Source organism: Colletotrichum scovillei, assembly GCF_011075155.1.
Source record: "Colletotrichum scovillei strain TJNH1 chromosome Unknown Contig00009, whole genome shotgun sequence".
Classification (NCBI taxonomy): domain Eukaryota; kingdom Fungi; phylum Ascomycota; class Sordariomycetes; order Glomerellales; family Glomerellaceae; genus Colletotrichum; species Colletotrichum scovillei.
In genome coordinates, this window is record NW_023336267.1 from 3,148,504 (window position 1) to 3,163,298 (window position 14,795).

A 14,795-nucleotide genomic window follows, 5' to 3' on the forward strand; every position below is an offset into this window, starting at 1 on the left:
TTAATGCAAGGCCCTGCTACTCGCATGTGGCTTACTTCTCCTCAATCAGTCTAGACAACAGTAGACCACCGCACAAAAGTGTCATCTGCCTGATGGTTAGGCACTCGAGGCACACCCGGTGACCGGTCCCAAAATACCTTCCAGCGGGACTATCAGGTGACTATGTAGGTTGTTGCGGCACAGCAACTGGCGGGCGGTTTCAGATCGTGGTAAGCCAATGAACTGGCTGCCAGAGGCGGCCGACTGTCGCCAGCGATTTTTGGTCACTTCGGTAGTGACCATCTTGCAGCTGTTGCCTGATATATGGCTCCATCCAAGTCTCTGATCAAGATTTCTGCCGTCAATAATTACCAAACGACGCCGCATTGTCAGTCAAGTTCCTTTACCAATATCTGCAGTCCGGGCCAACGGTGGTGACAGCTTGCATCTTTCCCTGCGAAGAAGACTCGCCAGTCGTGGCCAATCTATCAAGATGCCCAATCACATATGCAACGTATCTCGTCATGTCGTCATTGCAGGTCATCCATTGAGTCTAGAGCTCGGACTTTTCGTGTCCCATGTCTCTATGCTGTTCTATGATACAAGGTAAGACCGTCCTAGCCATTGCGCAAATTACAAGTTCGTAAGATAGTCCTCAATCTCCTGAGGGCTGAGCTTTCTGAAGCGAGGGCCCTTGGCACCCTCAACACCCTCGATACCGAGCAGGTGGTCTGCCGGAGGTCCGATGATGCCTATACTCCCAATTAGATGCATTCTTGACGACACACTTTGAATACTTACCAATCTCAATGGTATCTCCATTCATCTCTCCCTCAATGGTTTCCTTAAGTGTGAGCAATGCAATGTGCACGGCGTCCTCAAGTTCCAAGCCCTCCGTGTATCTCTTCTCCAGGAACGTCTTCGCAGACGTAGCGCTCTTGCCAATCGCCGTCGCCTTCCACGGGAAGTAACTGCCAGAGGGATCGACCTGGTACAGCATGGGTCCACCCTTCAGAGTACCCCCGGTCTTGCCTGTGGGCTTCTTCTCCTCGCCTTCCTTGGTCTCGATCTCGTCCTCAGGCAAGATACCCTCATCCCAGCCAGCAATCAGCAAGCTGACGCCGTAAGGTCGGACACCACCAGACTGAGTAGCCTCCTGCATGACACGGGCAACATCCTGCACCAATATCCGCGTAGGCGGGTATTCGTTGTAGATGCGCTTGTAGCCGGTATGCGATACCTTGCGAGCCTTGTCCACCAATATTCTGTAGTCGGGGCCCATGCCTGAGTACACCATACCGATGTCGGGGGTGACGAGGCTGATCTTGGACAGCGAGCTAGGGTCGGCAAGGGGCGATGATGACTTCTTCTCGGTCGCAAGGACGATACCGTTGGTGGCTTTCGAGGGGTTAGCATGGGTTGAGGAAGGAGGGGCAAGTCGACTCGCCTTTGATACCGAGGGCGGTGACACCCTGGTTGACGGCGTTCAGAGCATATTCTAATTGAAGGTCAGTCCTGCGATTCGAAGGTTCGTTCCGTTCCTGAAGTTGGGAGACATTGGCCGGTGGGGGTTGTGATGGAGCATACCGATCTGAACCAGCTTGCCGCTATAATCTATTAGCATGCGGACGTCATAGGTTGGAAAGCTTATAAAATTACCTGGGCGAGAACGTCGTCAGGGAGAAAGAGTAACGGTCGGCCATTGCTTGATTGTTTGATCGTGCAGTCGAGATGTGATGTCAAGTACAGTGGTCGGGGAGGATGGTGGGTGGGTTGGCTGCGGTCAAACGAGGTGAGGCTGCCAGAGCTAAGGTACGAAGCTCTCCCTCCCAGGCAACTCGCGCCGCGTCAAGCTGCCAGACGCCGGACGCCGCTCGGGAACCAGCAGCACGTGACACCACCGGCTCAGGTGTTGATCCGGGTCATACTGCTGACGTAACCGAGGGGCGCTGGAAGCTATGACCATCTGAAGAAAGCTCACAATAAAGTGCCCGGTGCTGGAATATTCTTTTTCGCTCTTCATTTGTCCTGTGCCCTCCCAAAGATCCTATTCGCTTGGCGCAGCTTCTCCGACAGGCACAGCACTCCGAAAGGACAGATCAGGCCTTCATTTTGCCTACGCTAATTCTTGTCATGTAGGCGCTGCTGCACTTGGTCAAGTTAGGCCAAGTTTCCAACCCCGAGCTAGCCGGTCTTTCACTGCAAGTCTTCTATTGCTTCTCTTCCTCTCACAGCACAGAGTCACTCCACCTGCGCGATACGGAAAGCTCAATGCTTCGAAGACGCATCAAATCCCCACGTCTACAGCAATCAATCTTTACTGTTCGTCATGGATGCTGCGAAGCCTCAGTGGAATTGGCCATCTGACCTCCCTACGGGAGGCCCAGCGCGCAAAAGCCACTCTGAAGCCGACCTACCCGAGAAGACAGAGCCTATCAAGTCTGAGGACAACGGGCAACAGGACAGAGACCAACCCCAGGAGCAACCTCGTTCTCCGCCCAAGCAAAGATACTATGGGCCGCGAACATGCCGCATTTGCTTCGAGTCGGTTCATCCTACATTCGAAGAGCCAAGTGTCATGAGCGGCTTCATGAACTCACGTCCACGACCTGTTTACAAATCCGATGATCCCGACTCTGGACGACTTATCTCACCATGCAAGTGCAAGGGGTCTCAACGCTACGTCCACGAAGGGTGCTTGCAAGCTTGGAGGTATGCCGACTCGACAGCCACGCGGAATTTCTTCGCATGTCCCACCTGCAGCTATTCATACAAGCTGGAGCGATTATCCTGGGCGAATCGTTTGCAAGGAACCTTTGCGCAAATAGTACTAACTATCCTCATCTTCATCGTTTCGGTCTTCATTCTGGGCTTCATTGCGGATCCAATATTGAACTTATGGACCGATCCCATGGGCGCAATCGCGGATATGGCAGCGAATGTTCTCGACGACATCGAAGCAATTCATGAGCCTCCCCCTGAGATGGGTGCGGAGCCTGGAACATGGCTGGAACACTTCCTCAAAGGCTTCTTCTCTCTTGGACTGCTTGGGTTTGTGAAGTCTCTCTTCGCTCTGTCACCCGTCCAATGGTGGAACTTGAGGTCCAGCGGTATCCTCAGTACTTCTGGGCGTCGAGGAGGAACTGGTCGCGCGCGTGTCGAGAACATCAACTTGGGCTTGGTCGTCATTGGTGCCGCTACCTTTCTGTGGGGAGTCTGGAAGGGCGTGAGAAAGTTCAGTGCTTCAGCTCTGCAGCGTGCGAGCGACAGAGTCTTCGATGTGGGTGGTGACGATGATGAGGACGAAGATATCAAGGAAGACTAACATAGGTCGGAATGTGGAGAAACGCAAACATTCTTTATCACTCAAGAGACGGAACGCCTGTTGCGCCATGTGTCACGATGCCACCCGCACACTCTTAAGTTGCCTCGAAGATTCTCTTCCATATCGTGTCAACTAGTCTGTGTGCGGAGAATAAGTCCCTGCTCTGTCTTTGAATTGAGCCGTTTTGGTTAGATTTACTTTGGACGAGCGGACGACATCAACCTGCTATCAATCAATCAACATTCTGTTGGCTGACCATGCCGACGACAACTCTCAACATCCTTTGAGTTGGCAAACGCGCAGGCTGATACACACATGTCTCACGGACTTATCAATGGCGTAGCTTGAAATTTTGATAGTGATCAAAGACATGAATAAACTTTTATGTGTCACATTTCCGCTGCTTATGATGAACCGCATGTACAGTGAAGCTTTGCAAGGAAGCATCAATTCGAGTGTCGGGTATTTCTTTTAAACAACTGAATCTTATTTATCTAGCAATCTACGCCTCATGGTCAGCGTCACAGCACCCCGCATAGAGCATTAGGTTTGACGTTGCTTTGGTGGTGGGGAACCAGCACAACCCTTGACAGGAGGGGCTCAGGGGACCCAGGGATCGCCCGACCGGACAATAATACCACCGACCGGGCCAATGAATGATGGTTTTCGGCGCGGTCCAGATCTAATGCTCCCAAAGTGGACCTCGAATTAAACGAAGCCATAGTATCGAGTTCGTGTTCACCAGTCTGTACATTGACCGGCCGTCCTCGCCCTTGCACCACTGCTTCCCTTACAACCCTTTCGCTTTCCAAGGTGTCGCCCAGACTTCTCGAGGCCCGGACGTGATGCGCCTCTTTGGATGACGCCCTGCGAATACCCCGACGATCTTTGATTTCGACATTCCATCACCCTTCCTCCCTCCTTTCTGTGCCAAGCCTCTAGTCGCAACGGCCACAGTCAGCGTCTTCTCTCGTGTTCGAACACCGACGAATTTTGTCCTTAAACGACCGCCATTTCCGGGACATCGAGGCGTCGCATTTCGACGCTGGTCCAGCCGCGACAATTCTTTCGATCGTAGGCCGACGAGTTCTCCCTTTGAACTAATCTCCTAATTCGACACGATGCATTTCGCATACCCACCACGAAAGAGCTCGAACCCGCCTCCCTTCAAGGCGAGATCCTCCAGAATACCACCGGTTCTTCGACGAAGTAGGCTCAAGGTCATCGCAGCAGGCGCTCTTGTATTCTTCGGCTTCATATACCTTCTCTCTGGAGCCTTCAAGTCACCTAGCGGCCCTCGACCACCCTCTGGTGACCCACCAGCGGTAATAGTGACGGTGCTGGATGAGGACAACTTTAGCAACAAATATCTCGCAAGCATTCGCGACAACAGGAAACAATATGCGCAGCTACACGGTAGGCTTTCACTGATTCTTCTTTGTGCTGCACATGCTAATAGCTCTGGGTATAGGCTACGAGGTGATGTTCGTAAAGGCGGGCGATTACGATCTGAACGGATCTCCATCATCATGGAACAAAGTGGTGTCACTGAGGCATGCGATGACAAAGTTTCCAGAAGCCAGATGGTTCTGGTATCTCGATCAAGACGCTTACATCATGGACCCGGAGACGTCTCTAGAGAATCTGGTGTTGAAGTCGGACAGGCTTGATACTTTGATGGCCAGGGATCACCCCGTCGTGCCCCCTGACAGCATCATCAAAACATTCCCTCATCTCAAAGGCGACGACATCGATTTCGTGGTCACGCAAGACAGAGAGGGTCTTTCTTCGAGCAGCTTCTTCATCCGAAATGGCGACTGGGCGAAGTTCTTCATCGACACCTGGTTTGACCCTCTGTACCGCAGCTACAACTTCCAGAAGGCTGAGGGTCATGCTTTGGTAAGTTCCTTCCTTTTTGCCTCTTGTTTTTGCCTCTGAGCCAGATTTAACCGTTGCCTTAGGAACACATTGTACAATGGCATCCCACTATCCTTTCGAAGCTCGCCATTGTGCCGCAGAAGACATTCAACTCATACAATCGATATGATAAGGGAGAGATCTACAAGGATGGTCACTTTGTTGTCCGCGCAGCTGGATGCACAAACACTGGAGAGCGGGCTTGCGACGAGGAGCTAAGTAGCTTCAAGACGAAGTGGCAGGCGGCCTTCAAGGCGCAGTAGACGGAGGCTAGAAGAGAGCAATGCTTGTCCTCGCTAGATGAGGACCAACGTACAGAGAAGCTCCAGGCGTTATATTCCCCAGGAAGCATGAACTCGGCATTTCAAGTGTACAAGAGCTGGACGAGGGCGTTTATTTGGGTTTGGGGAGACCATCTCATGAAGGAATTTTGTACGGGGGTTCGTGACAGATGGTCAAGAGCCTCGGAGGCTACCCGGTTGCATGAGCTTCTCGCACGGCGCTCATGAGGGTTGTTATGTTTTTTTCTCTCTTGATACTTTCGAGATGATGACTTGTTTTGACGACCGAAGGCTTGCGTCTTCTTGTGTTTTGTATACCATACCGATAGACATTGGCCATCCTGCCACAGCGCGGATGCTAATACGGACTTTGTTCGCAAATCTCCATACCATTGATAAGCAATTGCTCTTGGCCGCGATCAGAAATGCAAGATCGTCTCCACTTAGCCAACTTGTCTCCTTGAGGATCTCCGGCTGCCCTTTACTTAAGTAATTACACGGCGAGTTGGACAGGGAAGGCGACCTCGCATCAACCAATGAGAAGTAGTCTAGGCGCAAGTTGTTGGTTGTCGATGCACGTCTGCGATTCGGCTGCAAGGTTGTCGTTCGCTAAGATCGAATTGTCAGGCAGCGCCTGGGATCCGCTTGGATCTCTCGGACGTGAACGCTGTCGATGTGACGTGGTCGAGGCAAAGCGCATGGCCACCTTGTCGGAGCTTACTCACTAGGACGCTGGTTGACCTTTGGCGTTAGGGGCATTGTGCGACCCGACTTCAAGCCCGAATTGCTTATTATTCGGCATCTGTATTTAGCAGTGTCAGCCCTTATGCGAAGAGGGTGATGATGACACTCAATAGTTGGAAATGCGACTTCCAGGAGTGTCCGGGGCCATTGGATTAAGCCGGGTGACGGGCGTCCGCGGGCCCGATGCCGACCCGCTATAGTGGATCTCTTCGCTCCGGGGCAGTCCGCGGACAGACAGAGTTGAATGACCTTCCAAGGTTGCTTGGACAGATAACGCCCCAGACTTATGCTCTAAGCATGGAAATTTCCTGTAAAACAAGGTCACACTTCTATTTGATGAAGAGGAGTCAATGTAGCAACAGAAGACTGGCGATCTGGACGCAAAGTCATGCGTGCATCAGACAGGCTACCCAATCGGCCGAGTCTGAAGGTCCTCGGTTCGCGTGCAAAATGTCGTCAGGTATCAGTCACGGCGATAAGATGACGGGCACGTCGCGCGGTGCGGACTGCCCTCTTTGGGTTGGGACTTTGTAGGTGGTGTTCATCTTTGGCCGCTCCACCTCGACACTGACACCTCACGTTGGGGAAGACCTAGCCACTACTAGCCTAAGTACATACTACGTAGGAGGAAGCCAGCGGTTCAATGTGAATCCTACCTTGTTAGTCAAGCTCGCTTCCCCAATTAGACGACGCGGGCATGAGATGTCAAGCTTGAAGCAGGACCCCCTGTCTCTGTGACTTGCCTGAAAGGTTCGTGAATGATACTGCCTGCAGCCAGATGGACGCGGGCAACCATGGGAAACAGGGCTCCTCTTGCTTGGAGCGGCGCATGTGACAGACCGGATGGCGGCAATGCTCCCCAGAGAGAAGCGGCGCTCCAGAAGTCCAGAAGGTACTCCGCTATCTTCGCTGCACCGACAGGGGTAAAAGGCGCTAAGAAATAATCAAGAAGACGCCATGCCCCACGATTTTCTGCTCCTCGGGATCCAGCCGTTGGCTCTGCTTACCACAGCACTTGCACAGCAAAGACCCTCCAACCTCTACTTCCTTGACCCCGGTCGCCGGTGATGCTCTTGCTGTGGCGTTGTTAACGTCGGAACCTTCCAAAGTTCCAGCTCCTACCTAGCCTTGATCTTCGTCCCGTCCCCCAGTCTCCAATTCTTTTTTTTTCCTCTCTTGAGCCCCCTCGTTCGCATTCCCTTCTACTCCGCGCATTTATAAATTGGAATTCGCATCCACCCGGGTTGCTCTCCGTTTTCCACGATTCCCACCTCCATTGCTTGCTCGTCGCGAATCGTATCACCCCACTGTGCCGAGCTACAACAACGGCAGTAGACAAGATGCCCGGCAGCTCCCGCATTCCCGCAAGCTTGCGCGAAGGACTGAACCAAGTCAAGCGTAGTCGACAGGCGAGTCCATTGTTGGTCCTGAACCTCGACTTGTGAGTTTCCAATGCTTCCATCTTTCCACTTCGGTATCTTTCCCGAAGTAACCTCGGCATCGGCTAACCTCAAGAACCCCGGTCCGTAGGTTGCGCAACATCATTTTCTTCCTCTTCGTCTGGCGATGGACGCGCAAGACGTTTCTGAAGCTCAAGGGCCGCGGCCTGATTGGCAGCATTGTCGAGATCTACATTGATATCCGTAGAGTTCTGTATGGCTACTTCCTGCGCGCCCCCGGTGTCCGCGGCCAGGTCCAGAAGCAGGTCAACGAGACCATGGCGAAACTGCAGACCAAGATGATCCCCGCGAACCTCACCCGATACCTGACCCTACCCAAGGAGGGCTGGTCCGAAGACGATGTCCGAAAGGAACTTGATACTCTGGCGAACATGGACCACACGAGATGGGAGGATGGCTTTGTCTCTGGCGCCGTCTACCACGGCGAGGACGAGCTGTTGAAGCTGCAGACTGAGGCGTTTGGCAAGTTCACCGTCGCGAACCCCATTCATCCGGATGTCTTCCCGGGCGTGAGGAAGATGGAGGCTGAGGTTGTTTCCATGGTTCTGTCCATGTTCAACGCTCCTCCCGGCGCTGCCGGTGCCACCACCAGTGGTGGTACTGACAGTATCTTGTCGGCTTGCCTCGGCGCGCGCCAAAGAGGATACTTTGAGAAGGGTATCACTGAGCCTGAGATGTACGTTCTCTCCGTGAGGCTATGTCATTGTGATCTTTCTTACTGACGCGCACTAGGATCTTGCCAGAAACCGCTCATACTGCGTTCCGTAAGGCCGGTGACTACTTCAAGATCAAGATCCACTACGTCTCCTGCCCTGCGCCCAACTACCAAGTCGATGTCCGTGCCGTCTCCCGCCTGATCAACAGCAACACGGTTCTGTTGGTTGGCTCCGCACCGAACTTCCCTCACGGCATCATTGATGACATCAGCGCTCTATCCAAGTTGGCTATCAAGAAGAAGCTGTGCCTCCACGTCGACTGCTGCCTCGGTTCCTTCATGGTCCCCTTCTTAGACAAGGCCGGTTTTGAGACCGAGCTCTTTGATTTCCGTCTCAAGGGCGTCACGAGCATCAGCTGCGACACCCACAAGTATGGATTTGCGCCCAAAGGTAACTCTACGGTTTTGTACAGGTCCGCAGAACTCCGCAAATACCAGTACTACGTGTCGCCAGATTGGTCTGGCGGTGTGTACGGTTCTCCTGGTATGGCCGGTTCGCGTCCAGGTGCCCTGATTGCCGGTTGCTGGGCTAGTTTGATGAAGGTCGGTGAGGCTGGTTACATTGACGCTTGTGTCAAGATCGTCGGCACTACCAAGAAAATCATTGAGAAGATTCGCGAGACACCAGCGCTGGACAACGAGCTGGAGATCTTGGGCAAGCCTCTGGTGTCCGTTGTTGCCTTCACCGCCAAGAATCTCAACGTTTACGACATTGCCGACGGCATGTCAGAGAAGGGCTGGCACTTGAACGCTCTTCAGAACCCTCCTGCAATCCACGTCGCCGTCACTCTTCCGATTACCAAGGTCTACGAGAAGTTGTTGGCCGACCTTGAGGCTGTTGTCGAGGCCGAGAAGGAAAAGGAGAGAGTTCGCGCCGTTGAGGGTAAGGGTGTCAAGGGCAAGGCCGTCGGTGACTCGGCTGCTTTGTATGGCGTTGCCGGATCCCTGCCGAACAAGAGCGTGGTTGTTGACCTGGCCAACGGATTCTTGGACTTGTTGTACAAAGCATGAAGAAGGAAGCAGAAAATCGGTTGGGAGTTTTGTAAGTGCATTAGCTGGCGAGCATTCGATCAGGACTCGGGTTTGACAAAACCCCAGTAACATATAACGGTGTAACATATCTATTTATTCAGCGTCTCTTTTTGCCTTTCACCGATATCGCTCCCACTTTGCTCTGCTGACCATACCAAGCTTACCAAGCTAATGGGGATTGGCTCGCTGTTACTCTGTTGCGTCCGGCTCGAGGATCGGGACGGTGCGAACGGGACCCCCCACATGTTCAAGACATGAACGAGTGTGTTCGATCGGAGCTTTCCTCTCTCACGGATCGAGTTGTCTCAATTTCTATCGGGTATTTTTTTTTTATCTTCACGGGCGGTTAGGGTTGTCTCAGGACTACCGCTCTGACCGCAATTCGCCAGCAAACGCGAGTGCAGAAGACTAAATCGAAGTCATTGGCTGCCAATATCGCAATTAATAGATCTCGATTAAAAGCGGCCTGCCGCGCGGACATGCGAACCAGTTTCTATCAAAAAAACTCGGTGGACGCCTTGCCGCGGACGGCCAACGGGACATCCGGAGCGTCACGGCCCAATTCCGGGGGGCCACCCATGGTATCGTTCTTTGTCTCCTGCACTTACATGCAGCATCCCACTCCGCACTATCGAAAGCTTCCTCGTTCGCATCACATCTAAAGAGCCCTCGCCTCTTCAAGCTGCGTCTCAAGTCGAGGCCTGTGATCTTATCGGGGACCGCTTGGTGGCACCGCAACAAAACTCCAAGAAAAACTCTAGCGATGGGACGCCCGCGCTGACTGCCGGCTCAGGGCCAACGAGCAAACATGGCGTCGCCTGACTTGGATTGTCCAACGCGATTCAAGCTAAGATATCTTGGGCGACACGGGAACCATGACTTGGGACACAGCAATTCGAAACGACGGGAATAATGATATTTTGGTCTAGTTTCCATCCCAGGCGTAAACTTTCAGCTTCCCGAACGCGTGTGGCCTCAAGATCGAAACCCTCCCGATGTCATCGCATCCTCTGGCGACGGCTACATCCTGGACACCCTGACGTGGGGGAATCCCACCAGACGACTTCCTTTTTCATCTCAGCTTCCTTCGGTGACGCATCGAAATGCTACCGATGTGCCGCTGTACCAGGCCATGACATTACCATGCAGACAACTTTGCGGCCCAATGAGACAGGGATGGGCCTCGTTGGAGAAACGGTGCACAGCAGGAAAAGGGCAACTTTGTGGCCTCTACGCTGCCTTCGCCCGACTACTTTGTACGAGCTACCACCACGTACACGCAGCCTGCTGATTTCCTTTTCTCTCGCATCTATTATGCTAATTTCTCCCTCCTATCTCCTGAGTGAGGGGAACACCACATTCTTATCCCTCGCATTTTGAAAATGCACTTTTCCGCATCACCCATGCCGCTCGTGGTGTTGCCTCCGTGATCGACCCTTTCATACCTTCGTGCTGCACCTTATCAATCCACCTGACGCGAGGGGGAATAGATGTCAACATCTCATTGGGGAGCCCTCTCAAGTGTCCCATCGGCGTCCGAAGAGGGTATGGGTCTATAACTATTCCCGCCTTTTCTGCTGTCTATTTCACCGTCGCTTCGGTCTGCCACTTTTCGTCGTCTATTTGCTCGGTATATACGGCTACCCTTTCCATCGCGCCAACAGCCCAATTGCTCTGGTTCCATTCAATCTTACACACTCCTCGTTGTTTGCCATCGTACAAGCGATCTAGTTTGAGCTTTGCGGAAGTTCGCATGCTGCGGCGGACTGCATATCCAATAACAATAACATCGGCAACCGGCAACCGGCCATGACTACCAACCCGGCTGGCAAGGCCATGCGGCCAAGGCTGAACACCACGACGAACTGGTCCTTGCCGAGAGATCAGGGGGGCCGCCCGGAGGCGGAAGAGCTTTCCCCGCTGTCACCAAGGCGGGCTGCTGGGGAGTACGACTGGGGACAACAAAAGGGGAGCCATGGTTATGGAAACCGGGTGGATGAGCAGCAGCAGCAGCAGCAGGGCTCGGAGAGCTTGATTATGGAGACGCTCACTTCCAAACCTCGCGATAGTCTGGGGAGCATGCCGTCTGACATGTTGGAGGAGTTGAGGAAGATTATCAAAGAAGAAGGTCAGTTGCGTTGAGTTCTGTATCTTGAAAAGCTGAAGTTTACTGATGATGTTGTCCAGTTGCCCAAGTCGCTCAAGTTGCTCAACTGAAGACCAATGAGACTGGCACCCCCGTCGACGCAGCGCGGTTTCCCCTCTTATCTAGCCAGAATCCCTCCTTTACGCCGGCGTACCCCAGCCCGCCCCCTTCCATTATCGACACATTCGGCGCCTCCAAGAACTCATCGCCACGAGATCACAGTCCGGAGCTCGCACACGCAAAGCCTTCATCGGCACCTCCTCCTCCTCCTCCTCAACAACCATCGCCGCCAACGTCGGTTCCCGTACCTGCGCCTCAGTCCACCCCGCCCATCAGACCCCAGCAAAGGGGAGTTCACTTTAAAAAGAGGGCATCACCGGTCATTCATTGCCAACCGCGTGTTGAAACGGATAATGAAGACGAGGTCTCGCCGACTGCTCCTACGTCGCCGCGAGTTGAGTTGAGTAGTGTTGACAAGGCGTGGGGTGTGCTGTTTGACTCGGAGGGATATCCTACCAATCGACTGAACAGCGTGCTCAGGGGCCTCGCTAATTTTATGGTACACCATCTCTCGCCCTCTTCATGAGTTTCTCTACGGCTAACATGAAACTCAGGTTACGGAGTTTGGGTCACCAGACACACTCGTCGTTACTCCTGATAAGATGCTGATGCTGTACACCAAATACAAAGTCGAGCCTGAGAGGTTCCAATATGAAGGTGATCAGCCTTCTCATTCATACTCCGTAAACAGCTGCTGACCCTTCACCAGACATCTTCAAGTCTCGGTCCAAAGACGCATTGGAGCGAATCGAGTTCCTGTACCAAGATCTGGACTGCCAATACCACCTCGTCCAGGCCGCACCCAGATCTCACCCTAACATCCCTGGCCTGACCCCCGCAGGCTTCGCGAAATGGATGATCAGCAACATCCTCGCCTACCCAGACCCGGAAGCTAGACGTCTACACGCCATCATGACCGCCCTCCCCATCAACGCCGACGGACCTCTCCTCAACGGCAAACCAGAGAGACTCCCCAGACAGCTATCACGGCATCTCTTCCCAGAGACCCACGACAAAAAGGTCCGCAAGATCATCGACGAGGCCATGTGGGACTGCTTAGAAGACGTCGCGCCGCCCCTGCCATCCATCCCGAAGTCTCGACCGGCTCCACCGCCCCAGGATATGACCAGGCTCCCGGAGGCCAACACGCACACCCGCCGGTCCGGAAGCGACCTCCCCAAGCGCCCCGCGTCCCTCCCGCACCGATCCAGGACATACGATCGAGATGCCCACCGCGTTGAGCCGCACCCGGCACGTCTCCCGCGCGCCAACTCGGACGCGGGCGTTTCCTTGCCCAGACATCGTGACTTGCCTCCCCCTCCAGTCGGTCGGCACTCGACTTCCTCTCAACGACAGCGGAGCCCGCCGCCGACGAACAGGTATACCGCTTCGCTGCCATCTATCTCGCAGCACCACGTCAGCGGTGGTGGCGGCGCTGCGTCGCCTTCGCCTTCGGCGTATGAAATCCGCGGTGGGGCTGATGCTAATTACGGGGTGTATTCTGGTCGAGACCGGGACGGACATCGCGGCTCGGAGTCGAGGGATGAGTCGCCGCGGTCTCCGGGAAGTGGAAGACGCGGCGGGGTGGGTGATAGAGGCCCTACGTGGGAGGACGTGTATAGTCGGAAGGGGTCTGCTGGGGGGAGGGGGTCGAGCGTTGATGGGGGATCTCATCGGTCGTTCCGGTGATTTGATCCACGGCTACTTTTGGTCTGTTCCATGACGAAAGGTTGTGTTCGGGGATTCACTGATGATGGAAAGGAAAAGCTCTGGGGGAGGGGGGGGGGGAGTGAATGAAGATATGACAGTAACGATTTACGCCATTCTCTTTTGTCGGGGGATGCCTGGGTGAGGGTATTTGGGCCGGTTTAGTTTGATTGCAAGTTGAATGTAGGGTGGGCTGTATGATCTGCAGATGGCTGTGTCTTTGTAACGTAGCGTTGGATAGGTTTCTTGTTACAAAAGTCTATTTCCTGATATCTTGTTTCAACATTTCTACCAGGTGTCATCTCGGCATACCGGGTCAAAGGTCTTCAGAGTGATAACTTTCGATAAAAGGCTATGTGCGCTTATACTACTTTGGTTGCCTACGAGTCAAACGTGCACCCATATGTTACGCATCTTGTATAAGGGTTGATACTCTGCGGCACTAGACTGGAAGCTTAGAGGGAGACGGCTTTGGTTGTACTTTCTTTCAACTAGGTCCACGAGATGGTGGAAGGTCCCTGAGCTACTGCCAGATTTGTCTTGAAGAGAACCGATTCGGTGATGCGGAGACTTTCTTCCGGTCGAGGGCATTCCCGAATTTTTAGCCATATCAACTTGTCAATTCCCACCCGGCGATATAGGAAATCTTTTGAGCAAAAACATACACCTATGTAGGATCACAGTACATCTCAAATCCATGTTGAAAACTAAGAAGGTAGAAAGACAAAAAAGAAAGGATGTAGGGAGGGGGATAACTGACCTTATAATTCACGCCCCTGCCCAGATTCGAACAGCGCGCCCCTCGGGCCAGCACGGCTTCATTGGAGTATTTGTTTTAACATCTCTGCGTCAGAGTGTAAACCACCCGGCCAATCCGGATGGGTGCTGGTGACAGTAACACGCGTTTGGATGGACTATATACCCTCGGGTGATGCCTCGAGGAAGGAGGGAAGGAAGGAAGGGGGGTGGTCAGATGACTGAGGCTCACCTACCTCTTTGGGGAGAGAATGGGAAGGATGTGTTGTTTGCAAATACCAATTACGCCATGATGGAATCTCGGCAGTGCCTGGTATTGTCCGGTTTGAGTCTCTGTACCTCGCGCTCCCGCTTTCATCGTTGAAGATGCTGGTACAAAGCTTACGCCGAGGAGATCAGTCTGCTCAAGGAAAGACACGGATTGTGTTTATCTCTCCTCAAACACCGTTTCGAGGCATAGTATGTCTAGCTCGTCTCCATGAGAACTTGGACCTCTCTGCTGTTTAGCCACTCCTTCTTATTTCCAGAATCTCTTGACCTGTAATGGTGTCATGATAGTTAGGTTCCTAAGTCTTCTCACCAGGGGTTAGGAATCGGACTTGTTCCCGTCTCATACGCTGCTCATTGTTCAGGACCCCATAAGTTCAACGCCACCTAGCCGCACATCTGAATC

At 53.3% G+C, this 14,795-nt stretch overlaps 5 protein-coding genes across 5 annotated transcripts; 4 read left to right on the top strand and 1 right to left on the bottom strand.

Moving 5' to 3' along the window:
• Positions 1–416: 416 nt before the first annotated feature.
• On the bottom strand, positions 417–1,784 carry HER10_EVM0008410 (proteasome A-type and B-type). Its single transcript, XM_035477933.1, has 2 exons — positions 781–1,784; positions 417–731 (listed from the first exon to the last, which is right to left on the bottom strand). The coding sequence occupies exons 1-2, from the start codon at positions 1,274–1,276 to the stop codon at positions 613–615; spliced, it is 615 nt and encodes a 204-aa protein (XP_035329735.1). The 5' UTR covers positions 1,277–1,784; the 3' UTR covers positions 417–612.
• A 225-nt stretch (positions 1,785–2,009) lies between these two features.
• Positions 2,010–3,705, top strand: HER10_EVM0011496 (uncharacterized protein). The gene has a single exon (XM_035480928.1). The coding sequence runs from the start codon at positions 2,309–2,311 to the stop codon at positions 3,302–3,304; it is 996 nt and encodes a 331-aa protein (XP_035330101.1). The 5' UTR covers positions 2,010–2,308; the 3' UTR covers positions 3,305–3,705.
• A 335-nt stretch (positions 3,706–4,040) lies between these two features.
• Positions 4,041–5,691, top strand: HER10_EVM0010894 (galactosyl transferase GMA12/MNN10 family protein). The gene is made up of 3 exons (XM_035480339.1): positions 4,041–4,720; positions 4,776–5,203; positions 5,266–5,691. The coding sequence occupies exons 1-3, from the start codon at positions 4,426–4,428 to the stop codon at positions 5,482–5,484; spliced, it is 942 nt and encodes a 313-aa protein (XP_035330041.1). The 5' UTR covers positions 4,041–4,425; the 3' UTR covers positions 5,485–5,691.
• Positions 5,692–7,238: 1,547 nt separating this feature from the next.
• Positions 7,239–10,244, top strand: HER10_EVM0004008 (uncharacterized protein). Its single transcript, XM_035473668.1, has 3 exons — positions 7,239–7,687; positions 7,777–8,382; positions 8,439–10,244. Exons 1-3 carry the CDS (start codon positions 7,587–7,589, stop codon positions 9,430–9,432), a joined length of 1,701 nt encoding a protein of 566 aa, XP_035329165.1. The 5' UTR covers positions 7,239–7,586; the 3' UTR covers positions 9,433–10,244.
• On the top strand, positions 10,245–13,348 carry HER10_EVM0006412 (uncharacterized protein; the record flags this gene model as incomplete). Its single annotated transcript, XM_035475996.1, has 4 exons — positions 10,245–11,581; positions 11,641–12,158; positions 12,214–12,316; positions 12,369–13,348. Exons 1-4 carry the CDS (start codon positions 11,263–11,265, stop codon positions 13,346–13,348), a joined length of 1,920 nt encoding a protein of 639 aa, XP_035329469.1. The 5' UTR covers positions 10,245–11,262.
• Positions 13,349–14,795: the final 1,447 nt, after the last annotated feature.

Excerpts from the sequence above, each read along its gene's own strand:
- HER10_EVM0008410 (XM_035477933.1), bottom strand. The coding sequence starts at position 1,276 with ATGGTGTACTCAGGCATGGGCCCCGACTACAGAATATTGGTGGACAAG. Across the intron at positions 732-780 it reads TGGAGATACCATTGAGATTG|GCATCATCGGACCTCCGGCA; the intron begins GTAAGTATTCAA and ends TTGGGAGTATAG.
- HER10_EVM0011496 (XM_035480928.1), top strand. The coding sequence starts at position 2,309 with ATGGATGCTGCGAAGCCTCAGTGGAATTGGCCATCTGACCTCCCTACG.
- HER10_EVM0010894 (XM_035480339.1), top strand. The coding sequence starts at position 4,426 with ATGCATTTCGCATACCCACCACGAAAGAGCTCGAACCCGCCTCCCTTC. Across the intron at positions 4,721-4,775 it reads ACAATATGCGCAGCTACACG|GCTACGAGGTGATGTTCGTA; the intron begins GTAGGCTTTCAC and ends CTCTGGGTATAG. Across the intron at positions 5,204-5,265 it reads AGGCTGAGGGTCATGCTTTG|GAACACATTGTACAATGGCA; the intron begins GTAAGTTCCTTC and ends CCGTTGCCTTAG.
- HER10_EVM0004008 (XM_035473668.1), top strand. The coding sequence starts at position 7,587 with ATGCCCGGCAGCTCCCGCATTCCCGCAAGCTTGCGCGAAGGACTGAAC. Across the intron at positions 7,688-7,776 it reads TTGGTCCTGAACCTCGACTT|GTTGCGCAACATCATTTTCT; the intron begins GTGAGTTTCCAA and ends CCCGGTCCGTAG. Across the intron at positions 8,383-8,438 it reads GGTATCACTGAGCCTGAGAT|GATCTTGCCAGAAACCGCTC; the intron begins GTACGTTCTCTC and ends GACGCGCACTAG.